This window comes from Miscanthus floridulus, chromosome 1 (genome assembly GCF_019320115.1).
Source record: "Miscanthus floridulus cultivar M001 chromosome 1, ASM1932011v1, whole genome shotgun sequence".
NCBI lineage: Eukaryota > Viridiplantae > Streptophyta > Magnoliopsida > Poales > Poaceae > Miscanthus > Miscanthus floridulus.
In genome coordinates, this window is record NC_089580.1 from 160,473,894 (window position 1) to 160,489,316 (window position 15,423).

The 15,423-nt window shown below is 45.3% G+C and overlaps 1 protein-coding gene across 1 annotated transcript; it reads right to left on the reverse strand.

The window, feature by feature from the left end:
• Positions 1 to 5,897: 5,897 nt before the first annotated feature.
• LOC136499834 (uncharacterized) lies at positions 5,898 to 10,032 on the reverse strand. Its single transcript, XM_066495348.1, has 10 exons — positions 9,811 to 10,032; positions 8,709 to 8,887; positions 8,489 to 8,597; positions 7,284 to 7,375; positions 7,144 to 7,212; positions 6,937 to 7,052; positions 6,789 to 6,843; positions 6,580 to 6,700; positions 6,354 to 6,496; positions 5,898 to 6,265 (listed from the first exon to the last, which is right to left on the reverse strand). Exons 2-10 carry the CDS (start codon positions 8,847 to 8,849, stop codon positions 6,164 to 6,166), a joined length of 948 nt encoding a protein of 315 aa, XP_066351445.1. The 5' UTR covers positions 8,850 to 8,887; positions 9,811 to 10,032; the 3' UTR covers positions 5,898 to 6,163.
• Between the last annotated feature and the right edge of the window lie 5,391 nt (positions 10,033 to 15,423).

Genomic DNA, 15,423 nt, shown 5'->3' on the forward strand with positions numbered 1-15,423 from the left:
CACCGGCGGTAGGTGGATCGTTGAGGTCACCTCACCGGAGTCGGGGAGGACGGAGCCGAGAGCCCGAGACGGCGAGGGCAAGACTACGAGAGCGAGGCAAGATGAGGCGCGGCAGGATGAAATGAGCTAGGGTTTGGGGTGAGGGAGAGCCGCTACAGCATGACGGCTTATATATGTGGGGGGAGGGGGACGCCGAGGAGCATGTGGGTCATGTGGGCGCTGGGCCTTGGGGAGGAGAGGAGAACTAAGGAGGGGGAGGGGGGAGGCCGAGCCATTGCCAGGCTGTGTGTTCAAGGCCGGGCCATGCCGTGCCAGCCCATGGGCCTGAGCAGCGACCCAGGCATGGCTTGCTCCCTCCTACTAGGCCAGCCCGGGCCTGCTGACCATCGAGCCGTGTCGTGTTTGGTCCGGGCCAAAATTGCATGTTTCGTGTCGGGTCACCGTGCCTCGGGCTGCATGGACAATATTAGACGAGAAACATGGGGTGGGATGAGTGAGTGGGAGTGCGGATAGGCATAGGTCTGCTATGTCTTGGATCAGGGTAAAGGTGGCGGGACCCGTGTTATAGCGACATTTTTATTGGGACAAGATTCAAACTCTAGAAGGATTGTTTTTATGGGACGGAGGAAGTATTCATTAAACATCAATTAAAAAAAGGCAAACCAAACAGTTAAAGAACAACATTTCATCGTGATAAAACACAGTCGAATTTAACGTGGGAACCAGTTGCTATTTTTATGTAAAGAGCCCCAAGGACACAAAAAACATTATAAGAATTTTTAAATAGACATTATAACTCCATAAGCACCCTCGCTAATAGAATACAGCACTGTAAGCATTAATTATGCACAATAATGTAGCTGATGATACTTCAGATTTCAAAAGTAAAACTAAAATGAATGTAAGAGAATGTTGTTCCCAGAGGTAATATTTTAGGATGTAACAATTCGAGCAAAAGTGATATCTAGAGAGACGAGAACAATTACAGCATTTGCAGGTTAACCTAGAAAACTTTGGTTGGTATCTTGAGAAAACATCTATCATAACAAAAATTAGTGCTTTAATACGCTAGCATGTAAGACCATATCTCCTAAGAGACTACAGACATGTTAGAGCTTTACTTCATCGTCAGGGGACCAAACGGAAAGCTTAGGTTGAGTACTGCGCTACTGGGCCACATTGCCCACTTGCACCTGATATGGACTCTGGATTAGGGAATTGCCATCTGCACACAAAATTCAACCATCAACAAAGCAATTAAGATTTACCCAAGATAGAAGTCTAAATGCAAGAAACTCGATTAATTGCATATATCCTGAACTTTGGACAGATTGCTCCTTTCAGCTCTAAACTCTTGGATGGATACTGGGAGGGAGCGATGTGCTCAACGATGCGGTAATTGATACCTCTTCAGGCATTTCCCTTATGTTCACATGTGGTGCAACATCAGCATGCAGAAGCTGCTTGTAGTATTCCAAGTCTTGAAGATAAAAAATAAATGAATATATCAATGCATTCACTAGATTTTTTATGACATGAGGGCAAATATTCAAGAGGACAAATGTAGACCACTTATAGTATCATGACGAAGAAATGTCACATGGAGCACATATATCTTATGCCCTAAGTATGCAGAACACATCTCAAGCCTTTTCCCTTTTGTGAGCACCATTGAGTAAGCGAACTTTATATCCTTTCTTAGGAATGCGGAAGCAAAATATGTTGTCCCATAAGTTCACAAAATGATAGTATTATGTTCCCCTCCTCCTGCCAACTCCTATAAGGACAATAACATGTATGATTCTACTACATCCAGGGGATTTGAGTCGAATGAAAATTTTCACTGCATAAAAAGAGGTTCAACTATATATCCGTCTCCGAGCTAGAAGTAAAATTGTTCTTCAGCTAAGTAGTAGAGAACAATTGTGGCTTATTTTTCTACATAGAAAATTAATACTAAGAATATGCAATAGAACAGATAAAAAATCACACACCAATGGTGGAAAACACCTCAAACATTGTCTCGACAATTGTTTGGTTCCACCTCTTCTCAATCTCACATACTAGACATAGGTAAACATATTTTTGGAGCAAATCAAACTTATTCAAACAAGGTTCATTATCTTCTAACTTTTGGCCAGAGAGTACAACATTTACACGCCAAGATATCTTAGTGAGAGACGACATCGAACAAGGAGAGCATTCTGAAAAGGGGTTAGAAAGCGAAAGTCACGATAAGTGGACAGTGTGTGTCAAGAAAAGGGGTTAGAAAGTGAAAGTCACACTAAAGAACAAGTGGGCAATGTGTATCAAGAAAAGGGGCATATCTTTCCTATCTTGCTCTCTAATGTTCGGTATCAAGAAACGGTGATTAAAATCAAGCTTGTGCATTGAAAAATCAAAGTCGATGTTTGACTGTGTGATAAAGATAGGCCATGGAAACAATTCACTTTTTAATTCATTTTGGAACCAAACTCTACATCATACTTAGACATGCTACTCTAACTCAGATAAATGCGACAAAGAATTGAGTCCATCGAATCTCCACAGAACGGTTGTGAATGATAAAAGACAAAGAAACCGGTCTGCTGGTCTAGGACCGGACAATCAGAGGTAGGAGTAGAGTGAGAGGAAGAGAGCAAATGAGAGAGGGCCAAAAGTCCCCCTCCACTTTCCCTCTCTCCCCTTTTATAGGGGAGGTGAGAACAGTGGTTTTCATTATTTCCTCCGGTGGGGCTTGTATCGACAAAAGAGCCTCTAAGGGCTACAAATGGGTCCTAGATTTATCTGGCAAGCCCCTAGGCTATGTAATTGGGACATGAACACACTAGTGGGGTCCAAAACATATAATACATCCCAATAGTAGCCCCCTCAGCTATTTGGTTTTGATCTAAAGTACAAGACCCAATAATTGAATACAAAGTGTAGCCTATTATGACTTAGCCCCGGCTACGAGGATCACCCTTCGCAACTTGTACGTGCTTTGGTTGCTCGCATTTTGGCAACATGAAGTCATTGAGCTCTTTTATTTCACTGTGCTTTGGTTGCTTGTATTTTTGGCAACACAAAGTCTCGGACTCTTTATCATTTCAATGTGCTTTAGTTGCTTGTATTTTTGGCAACATGAAGTCACTGAGCTCTCTCATTCCATTTGTATACTTAGAGATAAAAATGGATGCAAGTGGTGCTCTGTGGTTGATGACTAGTTTTGATCTCATCAACTGTATTATTGGGGAGCCTTATGATGCTAAGGCACCCTTTTAAGCTCATGTGAAGTACTCATGCGATGAATGGATGTTATGGATGAATGTGATGATGCCTATGATAAATGCATTTATGTGAAAAATAAATGTGAAGTGGTATATAAGATAAACAAATCTTGTGCTTATTCTTATTATATACGAATAATAATTGACAAAAATTGATAGTAAATGAAATTCGTTGATTGATGAAGGCCAATGAATTTTGAATGCCCAAATGTGCAAGACCAACGCGTTGCAAATACCAATGACCAAAGAAATCCATCATTTCAATGAAAGCCAATATTGTGAGGATCGATATAGTGGAACCCAATGTGTGATAAAACTCAATATTCAACAAAGATTAATGATTGTATGAAAATTCGTACTAGATGGAGACTACTATAACTTTGTGTATAATCCTGTATTTGAGGAACAAAAATGCTATATAAGTAGGTTAGTCGAGAAAGGGTGAGAGATACTCACAATGGTTGATTCCTACTTGTTAGAGAGAGAAAATTTAAAACAAGAGATTATTACTTCAGAATAGCCGTTTGGGATAAATATGAAAGCCATGGGCCATTTTTTGTCTGTGTCACTAAATTTTTTGCAAGTATTTTGGTCACCTTGGTGACTTGATTCATGCAAAGCTTAGAATTTTGGATTTTGCTTTAAAAAGCAAAATTAAAGCATAATCATGAGAAAATTGATTGCTTGAGAAAAAATGTTAGACATCATAAGATGGGTGAAAAGTACTTATGAGGAGGTGAAGACTCGCTAAAGGGATAGTGCCTTTGGACATGAACGAATGGTGTTTAATTTGATGTACAAAATAAATAATGTGAATACAATTACATAATAATTGAATAATATGATTGAGAAAAGATGGTGCAGTGGTTCGTGAAATTTAACATTGCACAAATCATACCTTAGGTCTTACCCCAATAAAATTGGATAATCTTCTCGCACAAGAGGTAGGGTTCATACTTGGTAACAAAGACCCGAGAGCGTAAACTATTCGGGAGAACAAAAGAAAATTCCTTTAATGTGCCGGATAAAAATCAAGGAGAAAACATCGAGGATAGAATCCTTGGGTTGATACCATAATCTTCATTTGGTCCAAGCTAAAGACCATGGTGTTCGCAATTCAGCAACCAAAACTTCTCTTGGGAAAATAGATGACTTCGCGCTACGGAGAAAGTTTCAAAAACCAAAGAACCAACCTTCAAGTGATAGCCTGGTCCGGAGGAGGAATGAAACCATCTCTTGCTCAATCTCTAATTCGAGAAACCTGGATGCGGCGGTTGGCGAGCTTAGACTTTTTAGTTCAATCCAAGTGGCTTCTTCATCTTCACCAGAATACCTTCGGAGGTGAGAAGAGTGGTTTTCATTATTTCCCCTCCACCTTCCCTCTCCCCCTTTATAGAGGAGGTGAGAAGAGTGGTTTTCATTATTTTCTCGGGGGTATTTTTTTAAAAAAGTCTCTAGAGGCTATAGATAGGCCCTAAACATTCAGCATGTTCGCTTGATCGTATTTGGCTTATAAGTCATGGCTTATCAGCTAACGAACAATATTTTTCTCTCACACCAAACCAGCCAACAGTAATTTCAGCCATGTCTTATAAGCCAAACCAGCCCAAACGAACATGGCGATTATCTGCTAAGCCCCTAGGTTATGTTCCCCGAACACACTAATGGGGTCCCAAACATATAATACACCCCAACATGCTCTTTAATATTAAGGAAATGATAGATAGATATACATACTTGTGTATTGACTTATATAACGATAGATAGATACACATACGGATTTGCGAAACTATCTCTCGCTGTATGCAAACCATCTCATTCACTAAGAGCCTGTTTGAAATGCCAGAATTTCACAGGCATCAATTCAATTTCATCATAGGAAAAAAGACAGAAATATGGAAATATTTCGGCGTTCCAAACATGCCCAAAACTGAACTAGGTCAAGTTCAGCCTTCAGGTGACATGACCTCCTGGAGGTTCAGTCCCAAAACAAAACAGGCGTACATATCACTTATTCAGGAATCAAATATTTTAAGAATGGATCAAATATATACAAAATTAATAATATTCATCATATGTGTAAGCACTATTACATTGATCCTAGAATATACTTTCATAGTAAACTTATTTAGAGTACAAATATCGATAATATTTTCCAAATAACTAGTATTTTTTTAATGACTTCTCAGAAACAAAATATGTGTTTATTTTGAGACAGAGGAAGTAGTAAATAAAATAGTTACTATTTTGTACACATGATCAGCCAAATCTTGTCTTGCTGAAAAATGTTAGCAATACACCTTTCACACAAACGCAGCTCTTAAAACCAAAATATAACTATATGCAAGTTCAGCATAAAACGCTGTCCCCCACATCAGGTCATTATGCAACACACAAAAAAAATAGCAATCTATAGTGTCAAAAACAACACGTCCTGAGACCAAAACATCTGGTTGGTTTGGTTGGGCGTTTTGCAGTTTCACGCATCTTTTGCAATGATCACTGTGAGAAACAAAGTGATTTTCTAGGTAACATGTAAATAAACTCTAAACAAAACAAAATGTGATCTGTTTTGAAACAAAAAATAAGTGAGGTCAGCTAATGCTCCACCGTTCCAATTATAGAAAACAAATGAAAATGAATATGAGATCGATTTCTTTATTTCCTTGGAACCAGCATGTCCGGAAGGCAACATATAAACAACACAATATTTACAAAGGAATCATATATATCGCCTCAAAAGACCTCAATATACAACAAGGGAAAAATGCGACAAGGTAGACAAGCAAAGTGGGCCACCTAAGCATTTAGGATCAGACATCAGCTTATAACTGTTAGCGTCACACCATCTTAGTGAGCTCTCCAGCGTCCAAGCTCAACAGCTCGGTTTTAACTTACTCATCCAGCATAGTGTATGACGGCAGGTCCTTCACCTCCAGCACATCATCTAGAACCAGTTCGCGCTCCAGCTGAGTTCTTGTTGATTTCAAGACCTCCTGGTACAACAAAACCAAACAAGTAAGAATGCCACTGTCTTAAAACAAACAAAGAACGATCGATGTACTGAACACGCCAGAAGCTAACATTAAATTCCATATAGGAGGCACGTTTCACAAGCCACTGAGCATCAAGCAGCCGAAAGGCTACACAGTACAGGTGGTCAAAGGCATTCTCATCCCGTTCAAGAAATTCAAGGAAACGAATTCCATACTTTGAAGATGGAACACCTGCATAAATACGACATTGTTCAAACCACGAAATACGGAATATGCCAGGTATGTGTAAAGGGGATTTGGCAAAGGAAAATTACTGGACTTTAGATCCAACATCTGGACCAGCATGAATGAAATGTTGATACCAGCAACTGCAAAAGGGTACTCCCAATCTGCTCTCTGCCCTTGCACTTTGCTCAGAAGCATCTGAAATGAATTCTGCACCAGAATATATGTAATGGTGAATGGTCAAAAATCAAGAAATTAGAAAGACAACAGAAACTGTTATCAGATATAAGATCTTTACAGGGTAGTTCCTGGCAAAAAAGATGAGGTTCTCCAACGATATGAGTCCACCACCCCTGCATAAATGCGATCAGTATTAGATGGGTTTATCAACTGAGTTTAACATCTCCATGAGCACATTCTCAAACAATCAAATTACAAGAGAGAACCTGAAATCAGTAGATGGATCATTGCCTTGCCAACCCATCTCCTTCCATAATTCTGATTTGAGGGGTGGAATCTCACGAGTGGGGTAAGCTAAACGCCAGAGTTGCCTCAAGGCGTCCTAATAATGATAATGCCGATCAATTATCAATTAATTTGCTTGCATGAGATGATGTCAACATAGAAAACCAATCTACATAGGTTATACGTACTTGATGTTCAATACGGGAGCCATCAAAAGGGATTTGCAATCTGCGTCTTAAAGTATTCAGCCTTTGTTCCTGGAAAGTTGAAGGTTCACCATTATTAAACTAATAACTGCAACCCTATTATGTAACTTTCTTTACATTACCTGTAGAGGGCTAAGATATACTGGATTGATTTGATTCTCAGAGAAGGGGAATAATCTACCAAAGACAGAGACTGAGCTTACAATAATGCTTGCTGCAAGGAAGATAGTAAGAAACGAATATCAATTTATGTAAGGAAAGACTAATTTTGTCACAGTTCATGAAAGAGTAGTAACATGGATTATCTAACTAGAAACACCAAATGTGTGAACAAGATGACCCCCTACATTCTGATGCTACAAATTGTTATGCCCACTGAATGTAGCCCTGTGAATATATTGTTTTCAGTTTTTATTTACAACTTATAGAAATGTAGTGCTAAAGACTAGAACATGGACTTCCGACTTATGAAAATGTACTCATTATCCTGCTTAGTTATTTGTGTTGATTGCTAGAATTATGTGCAATAGGTTCTCAAGAAAAGGAAAAAGATAAAAACTTTTACATTACTTCTAGAAGATGATGGCAACAGCAAATAATGAGAAGAACAATAGCGTAAGAGCAGCTGCATCCACTATCCCTTGATCTCTATATCAGCAACCAAACTAAATTCTACTCAATTTGTTTGAATGCACAAAAATATAACCAAGTCTGTTTGCATTCATCCAGTGGACAGTCAGCAGCGATCTTGTCATGGAACATTGGTTGTCCTGGAAGGGGAGGTGTCAAATGTGACACGATGGTTTGTACCCAGTGCAGAGAGCTCCCGCTTTGTGCGGGGTCTAAGGAAGGGTGTTAGTGGCAAGCCTTACCCTCGCCTATGCAATGCGTTTGTATACAGTCAATAGATATTTCATTTTGAAACAAGGTTTTGGGGGTCCAACTGAACTCCTATGGCCATGACCACAGCCAAGTCCGCCAGAAGTTACTTCAAACAGAGGGGGGTTACCAAATAGCACATTTTGTATTTGTTTAGCAGGGAATAGAAATGCATGCATGTTGAGTATGTGAAAACAGGCATATTAGCCTAGAATTTGAAGTATGGGAGTTGGCATAGTGTGTAGGTTGCTAAATGCTTAACCAAACTAACCATCAAAACTAATTAAACTAATATTTAGTAAGGGCTACGAAGGATTGAAGAGCTGGTCAGTAAATCCTATCAAAAGGTATATAAAATCAGCAACTGAGAAAAGGACAATAACAGCCTAGTACTGTCAGGCATCGATGAATTTAATATTAACAAAGTAGTGGCTAAAATGAGAATTACCTAACCATTGTGCCCATTGTGCAATCAAGTTCGAGAAAAGAAATGACCAGTGTAGTTGTTCTTTCTTTCTATCATCATCCCACAGGTCCTGTCTTCTAGGATCATACACCTATAGGAGTCCCAAAAGTTTACTGATGCGTTACCAGAAAATATAGAATCCTGCATTCACGTAAACTGTAGGAAAGTATCGAGGCAATTGTGAACCAGAAAAAAGACTAACCTCTGATCCAAAATTGTCATCGCTAGACTTCCCTAATAGAGGTTCATTAAGGGAATCAGCACTGGATATGTCAACATGCTCATTTTTCCTCCCATCAAGGTCTCCATGATGGAGTCGGCGCCTCAGATTGGTAGTTGACATGAAGATCTAAAACTTACAAACCCAACTAAAAAACCATGCTGCGAAAAAATGAGAAGATAAACTTTATTACTTTATTAATTTGCTGCAGCAGAACCATAATACAAAATAGCATACAGCACATCATGCATTCATGTGCAAGCATCCAACCATAAGCTTCATTCAGAGTCTGCGAGATGGCACTGATGTATTGAAAGAACAACCCAGCAGAGGATTGAGGGCATGTTTGGTTCCATGGACTAAACTAAAATGTGGACTAAAATGTCCACTTTTAGTCTCTAAAATGCCAAACACATGGACTAAAATTTGGACTAAATGGTTTAGTCCTCTAGTCCATGAGGGGGTGACTAAACTGGACTAAAGTGTTCTGGAGACACTCCTGCCCCTCGTTACTCCCCATCCCACCCGTGGCCAGCAGCTGTAATATCTTCATCTCAACAGGGGTAATATTGTCTTTATACAACTGCATTAATGGACTTTAGTCCCTGAAACCAAACAGGGTCCGGACTGAAGTTTAGTCCACTAAAGGAACCAAACAGGCCCTGATTCTACGGAAAATACATGGCATGAAAATTTGGAGAATCTACTTGTCAGAGTTTGTAATCTATTTCTGTTGGGAGTTTCAAAGGTCCTGTGATTGCACAACAACACCGGAAGCAGCCCAAAAACATCATGCCCAAACCATTCAGGGTATCACAAAACTTAAATAGTAAGGCTTATAACTTAGCTTGAGCAATACACAAAGAATCCCCACAGGGCAACACAACGCTGCGTCGTCCATCAGACCCCCCTTAAGAATGCAGCAATCCAACCAAGCTGCTCTCCCAAAGTTCGAAACCCTAGTTCTCTAACGTTTCGATTTACCGTACCGTCCGACGAGTGTAAAGCTCGACCCTTCAGCTGTACCACTACCGCGCGCCGAACAAATTCAGAAAGGCAGAGAGAAGAGAAGAATCGAACTCACCGACGGGTCCCGGCCGCGAAGGCGAAGGTGAAGGCGAAGAGGAAGAAGCCGTCCTGCCCTGCCGAAATTATTAGGTGCGTAGGGAGGGGGCGACGACTCGTCTCGAGAACTGGAGGTCGATTCGGCCTTGATGCTTTAAATGCGAGGAGACAAAAGAAAAATAAAAATAAAAAGAAGACAGACAGGCGAAGGGGAGGAGGAGAAGAACCTTCGGTGCAAAGGAAGTAGGAAGTAGGAACTAAGGAACTCCAACATTTTTTGACTCGGCCGGCACTGCTGCCACCGAGACGAGCCCCCATGGGCCCACAGGGAAAAAAATTCACATGCATACAGGATGCACCCAGGCAGAGTGCATACACACGGTAATCTGGTCCCACGCGGACAAATCAACAGCATCTACGGCATGTGCTCATCCGGTGGCAGCTCGTAACCATCCTCCCCAGCAGCATGGACGGACGAGAGCCGGAGCCGAGCGGCATGGGAGGGAAAAAAATTTGTGTAGAAACCGTATGCACCCTGGATCCGTGCATACATGCGTCGTTACTTGACGCGTGTCTCTGCTCCGTTCGTGGACGTCGTGGGCTGGGCTCGGCTGTAAGCACGGCTCCGCTACGTCTCCAGCAGACCAGCACCTAAATCAGCAATCAAGATTTCTTTTTATCCACACGCGTCCTCCATCCGAGAGAAGTTTCCACGGAGACTCGTTGCATACTGTTTCCATACAATTTTTTTCCGCTGCTGGTCATCCACGTGGCAGAAGATGGATGTGTGCATGCACGTAGTATGGGTGCATACCGTATGCATATAATTTTCTTCCACCCACAGCTAGCGTGTGGGCCGGTTTTGCAGGGATGCTATTAGAGCCCGAAAGCTGCTTTACTCAGGCTCAGCGCACGCACGGCCTCCGAGTCCGACATGCCATCACACCGATTGGGCGCGTGCACTTCGATTTGGAAACGGAACGGAGAACCGATTCCGACGAGAACTCAGTGCATCGCACCACGCCATCCAAACAAAGCCTTAAATACAGCACCGCTCGTCCTAGCGCCGAAGAACGTGATACACTGATACGAGAAGCATACGGAAGAATGCTTTGTATTGTACTGCACCCTCAGTAGTGTCGTTTTTTACCTTAAGACATTTTGATCATCTGTCTTATTCAAAATTTGTATATAAATATCATCTATTTTGTTATGACTTATTTTATCATTAGAGACACTTTAGTAATGATTTATATATTTTATAATTTACATAAAAAATTGAATAAAACGAACGGTCAAACATGATATCCGAGGGGCTAGTGCCCGGCGTCCAGACGCAGCTCTATCCCACCACCCGAGTCCGCATCTCATCCAGCGCCCGCGTCTCGGACGTCACACCACGCCCCGCACCCATTCCCATGCCCCACGTGGGTCTCGTCACCTGCCCTGCCTGCGGATGCACGCCACGGAGGCGTCTGCTGACCACAGGTACACGCACGATGACTCACAACAGCGTCCCCAGCACCAGCAGGCAGATGTCCGCCAGCCACCAACGTCATTGAAACATGTGCTCTCCCGAATCTACTTTGAAACATTAAGATGAAACACTTGCAACATGGGTCTGAAACAGATGAAACACTTGAAATATAAGTTTGAAATATGTGTGTATAACCATAGCAACATATGCAACATCGAGATCTACTTTTGCAGCATCCAGATAATACACTTGCAACATGAGTCTGAAACATCTGAAACACTTGAAACACGCTTGAAACATGCGTATAGAGCCATAGAAAACATATGCAACGTCAAGATAAAACACTTGAAAACATACATTTGAAACACTTGAAACATAGGCTTGCAACATGTATATATTGTCATTGCAACATATGCAACATCGCATATCTACTTTTGCAACATCCAGATGAAACATGTCGGATACCATAAAAGGGGTCCCCTAAGCAAGAACCGAAAAAATCGCTTAGACCTTGTAAATATCAAAGCCAACAGACAACCACCGGCAAACCCCCACCTTATCCGCTACCTCGAACAATATTCGGGCTCACCCGAAGCAGGCTCGGCTTAGAACGAAATCACGAGGCCTCAGATGAGGTACCGGTTTTCCGACTCGCCCGAGGCCCCGCGCCACAAGGCCTCGGACGAGGTACCAGTTCTCCGACTCGCCCGAGGCCCCGCGCCACAAGGCCTCGGACGAGATACCGATTCTCCGACTCGCCCGAGGCCCCACGCCATGAGGCCTCGACGAGCACCCAGTTACCGACTCGCTCGAGGCCGGCTCGGCATCAACCCTGTCACCGCCGCCTTGACCGACTTCTCTGTCGGGACGTCACATCCAACTAACGCGTCCAACCACTCCCGTGACGTCAGCCGAACGACGGCACGATACAGCGGAGTGGCCGACGAGACAGGAGTCACATCGACGCCATGCCGTCCGGGATAGGACGGGGCAGGGGTTACCGGCCGCTGTGCTCGGCACTGTGCCCACGGCTGACACCCGTGCTGCACTGTGCTGCCTAACCCCTGCTCCAAGGACAGCGCGGCGTGGAAAGTTAAGTCCGGGTCCCTTTAGCCTCGGAATCGACGTACAAGACCAACTGCTCCCTCCGAGCCTCGGCTATCCGCTTTCGGGCTCCTGTAGCCTCGGGACTCGCGCCCGCCGAGCCCCCATAATGGTTCAGCCTCTGCACCGACTAGGCCTCGGCTCTCTACGTTGTCAGCACTCTAGGACCGGCACGTCATCCGTAGTACGCACCATGCCCCGCGTCAAGCTGCAGGAGCTCCCACGTCGTGCACAAGGCCAAGCTCCTATAGCCTCAGAATCAGCGCACCCGCGCCGTCGCATCTACCTAGCCTCGGCTCTCCGCGCCAGTCAAACATACAATGACCAGCGCGCCTCCAACAGAAGAAGACGTGCATGCCACCATAGGAGCTCCCACGTCGCACAGGATCAGGCGTGACCGGCGCGTCGCTCCAGTACACCGAGGACAAGACCGCTCCATCGACCATGCCGCCACAGTGACGAGCTGCAGGGCTCGGACATACCGCCTCTGCTCACAAAACGCCACGTAGCAAATACATGTACCGCCCCTGTGTCTCCCTTCGACTATAAAAGGGAGTGACCAGGGCCGCTTCTAGGGGGATGAGACACACACGTGCAAGCAACGCACAATGCTCTGTAACACACACGCTCCCTCATTGCAAGAGATCAACATCTCAAGCCACCAACGCCACTCTACGCAGAGACCTGGGACTAGCTCCCTCTCTCGCTCAGCTTGTAAGCCCCTACTACAAGCACCTCGGTGCAAGGAATACAAGATCGCTCTCTCAGACTGGACGTAGGGCACCTATTGCCTGAACCAGTATAAACCTTGTGTCTCTTTGCATCACCATCCGAGATTAGGGGCACGCAGTACACTTTCACTAGTTGGTTGAGGACCCGCCGAACCAAAACACCGACAGTTGGCGCGCCAGGTAGGGGCCATACTGCGTGTCAGCTTAGTCATCCCAATAAGTTTCGGATGGCAGACCCCGTGCGACCACTGCGTCTCGGCACGGTGATCTGGTTTGGGAGCCTACAGTTCATGTCTCTAGGATATGAGTACGATATGGTACTCCTCCCACCTAGAGCCCCATCGACCGACGACGACATCACGCACCAGCAGCCCAGGCGCAGGCGGCGCCTGGGCCACCGCTCTCGTCGCGCTTGCTAGGCACGACGCGGGCGGGACCACCCCGACACCGCGCGAGCTCATGGTGATGCACCGCGCTCCGCCAGTATCCCATACCTGGCTGTTGGTATAGAGTCCCTGGCTGGGGACCTGTCTAGCTTAAGCCTGGGTAAGGGAAAGACGCCAGTGGCGCGCAGCAACGCCCCGTCATCAAGCTCTGCCCCGCCACCTCCTGAGGAGTCGACTCCAGCGGAGCGGAGCCCGACGACGACACCATCCACGTACCCCTTCGGGTTGGGCAATGCCGTCGCCTACGCTTTCGCTCACGCAGAGCCCCTAGGACACCACCAACATTTTGCCCTCGACTTCATCACAACAACCTCGACCCACACCTACGCTGACTCCTCGAAGGAGGACGAGGCGTGGGCCGGAGCGGACTTCTTCGGGCTTCGCGACCCTAAAGCCATGCGCCGCTTCATGGCCACGAGCGACTACTGCTTCGGCTACTCCGACTCCGATGACGAAGACACTTACGATCCCACTCGTGAGTGCTTCAACGTCGAGCTCGAGGTGCCGAGCGCGAGCGATGAGGACGAAGGGGCAAGCAATCGCTCCCTGCCCCACGAGGGAGCAGGCGACGCCACACCTCCACGCGTCGAGCCCCCGGCAGCGCGGAACGAGAACCTCGCCCCCAAGGAACTTCGATGCCTAGACCTGGAGCAGCTCTGTGAGCTTCAGGCCAAGGTCGAACAAGACCGACTCCTTCTGCAGCAGCTCCAAGACACTCTCGAGCAAGAGCAGCGGGGTTGCGGTGATGGCGGAGCAGCCCGACGGAGGGCTCACGACGTCAACCACCGTATCAACAACGATGAAGGGAGCAAGCAACCCCCTATCTTCAATCACGCTAGGCAGAACGTCGCGGCAACAGCGATGCTACTCCAAACAATGCCTGAGCCCTCTACCTCGGAGGGACGATGGGTCCACGGTGAGCTCCAAGACCTCCTCGAGACCGCCGCGGTACAGCAGGCCGAAAGTTCCACCTCTCGACGGCGCGGGGGCGCCTCGAAACTACCCACGACACCGCCTCGGCAGGATAGAGAGGCCTTGGTTTGTCCAGAGCCTGCTCGGACACCGAAAGCCAACAAGGCCCCCTCGGTGCACGATCGCCTCAGCGACCGATGCGAGGCACAAGGCGACCACGATGTGGTCAGCAGGCGACGGCGCCGCGACAACGATGGGCCCGCCTGAAAGCTCTAGTTTGGTTTTGGTGAATTGATGAAACCCTAAGTGCTAACCTAGTTTATCAAGTGATCATGAGATAGGTAGCACACTCCAAGTGGTGAAGCAAATGAAGATCATAACATGATGATGTTGCCATGATGATGATCAAGTGCTTGGACTTGGAAAGAAGAAAGAGAAAAACAAAAAGCTCAAGGCAAAGGTATAAACCATAGGAGCTATTTTGTTTTAGTGATCAAGACACTTAGAGAGTGTGATCACATTTAGGCTTCATAGCCGTACTATTAAGACGGGTGAAACTCGTATCGGAATGCGGTTATCAAAGTGCCACTAGATGCTCTAACTCATTGCATATGCATGTAGGATCTAGTGGAGAACTAACACCCTTGAAAATATTTGTGAAAATATGCTAACACATGTGCACAAGGTGATACACTTGGAGGTTGGCACATTTGAGCAAGGGTGAAGAAGTTAGAGGTGAAATGGAGTTGGTCGCAATGATGCTGGCATCGGTCAAAGGACCGGACGCTGGGTCGCTTAGCGACCGGACGCTGAAGGGTTGCGTCCGGTCGTGTTGTCGGTTAGCACAGTGATTACGGTTAAGCACCGGATGCTGGGCTGTGTCCGGTCAAGCATGACTGGACGCGTCCGGTCGGCAAAAACTCATTTTGGACCCTTACTGTAAATGACCGGACGCTGAGGGT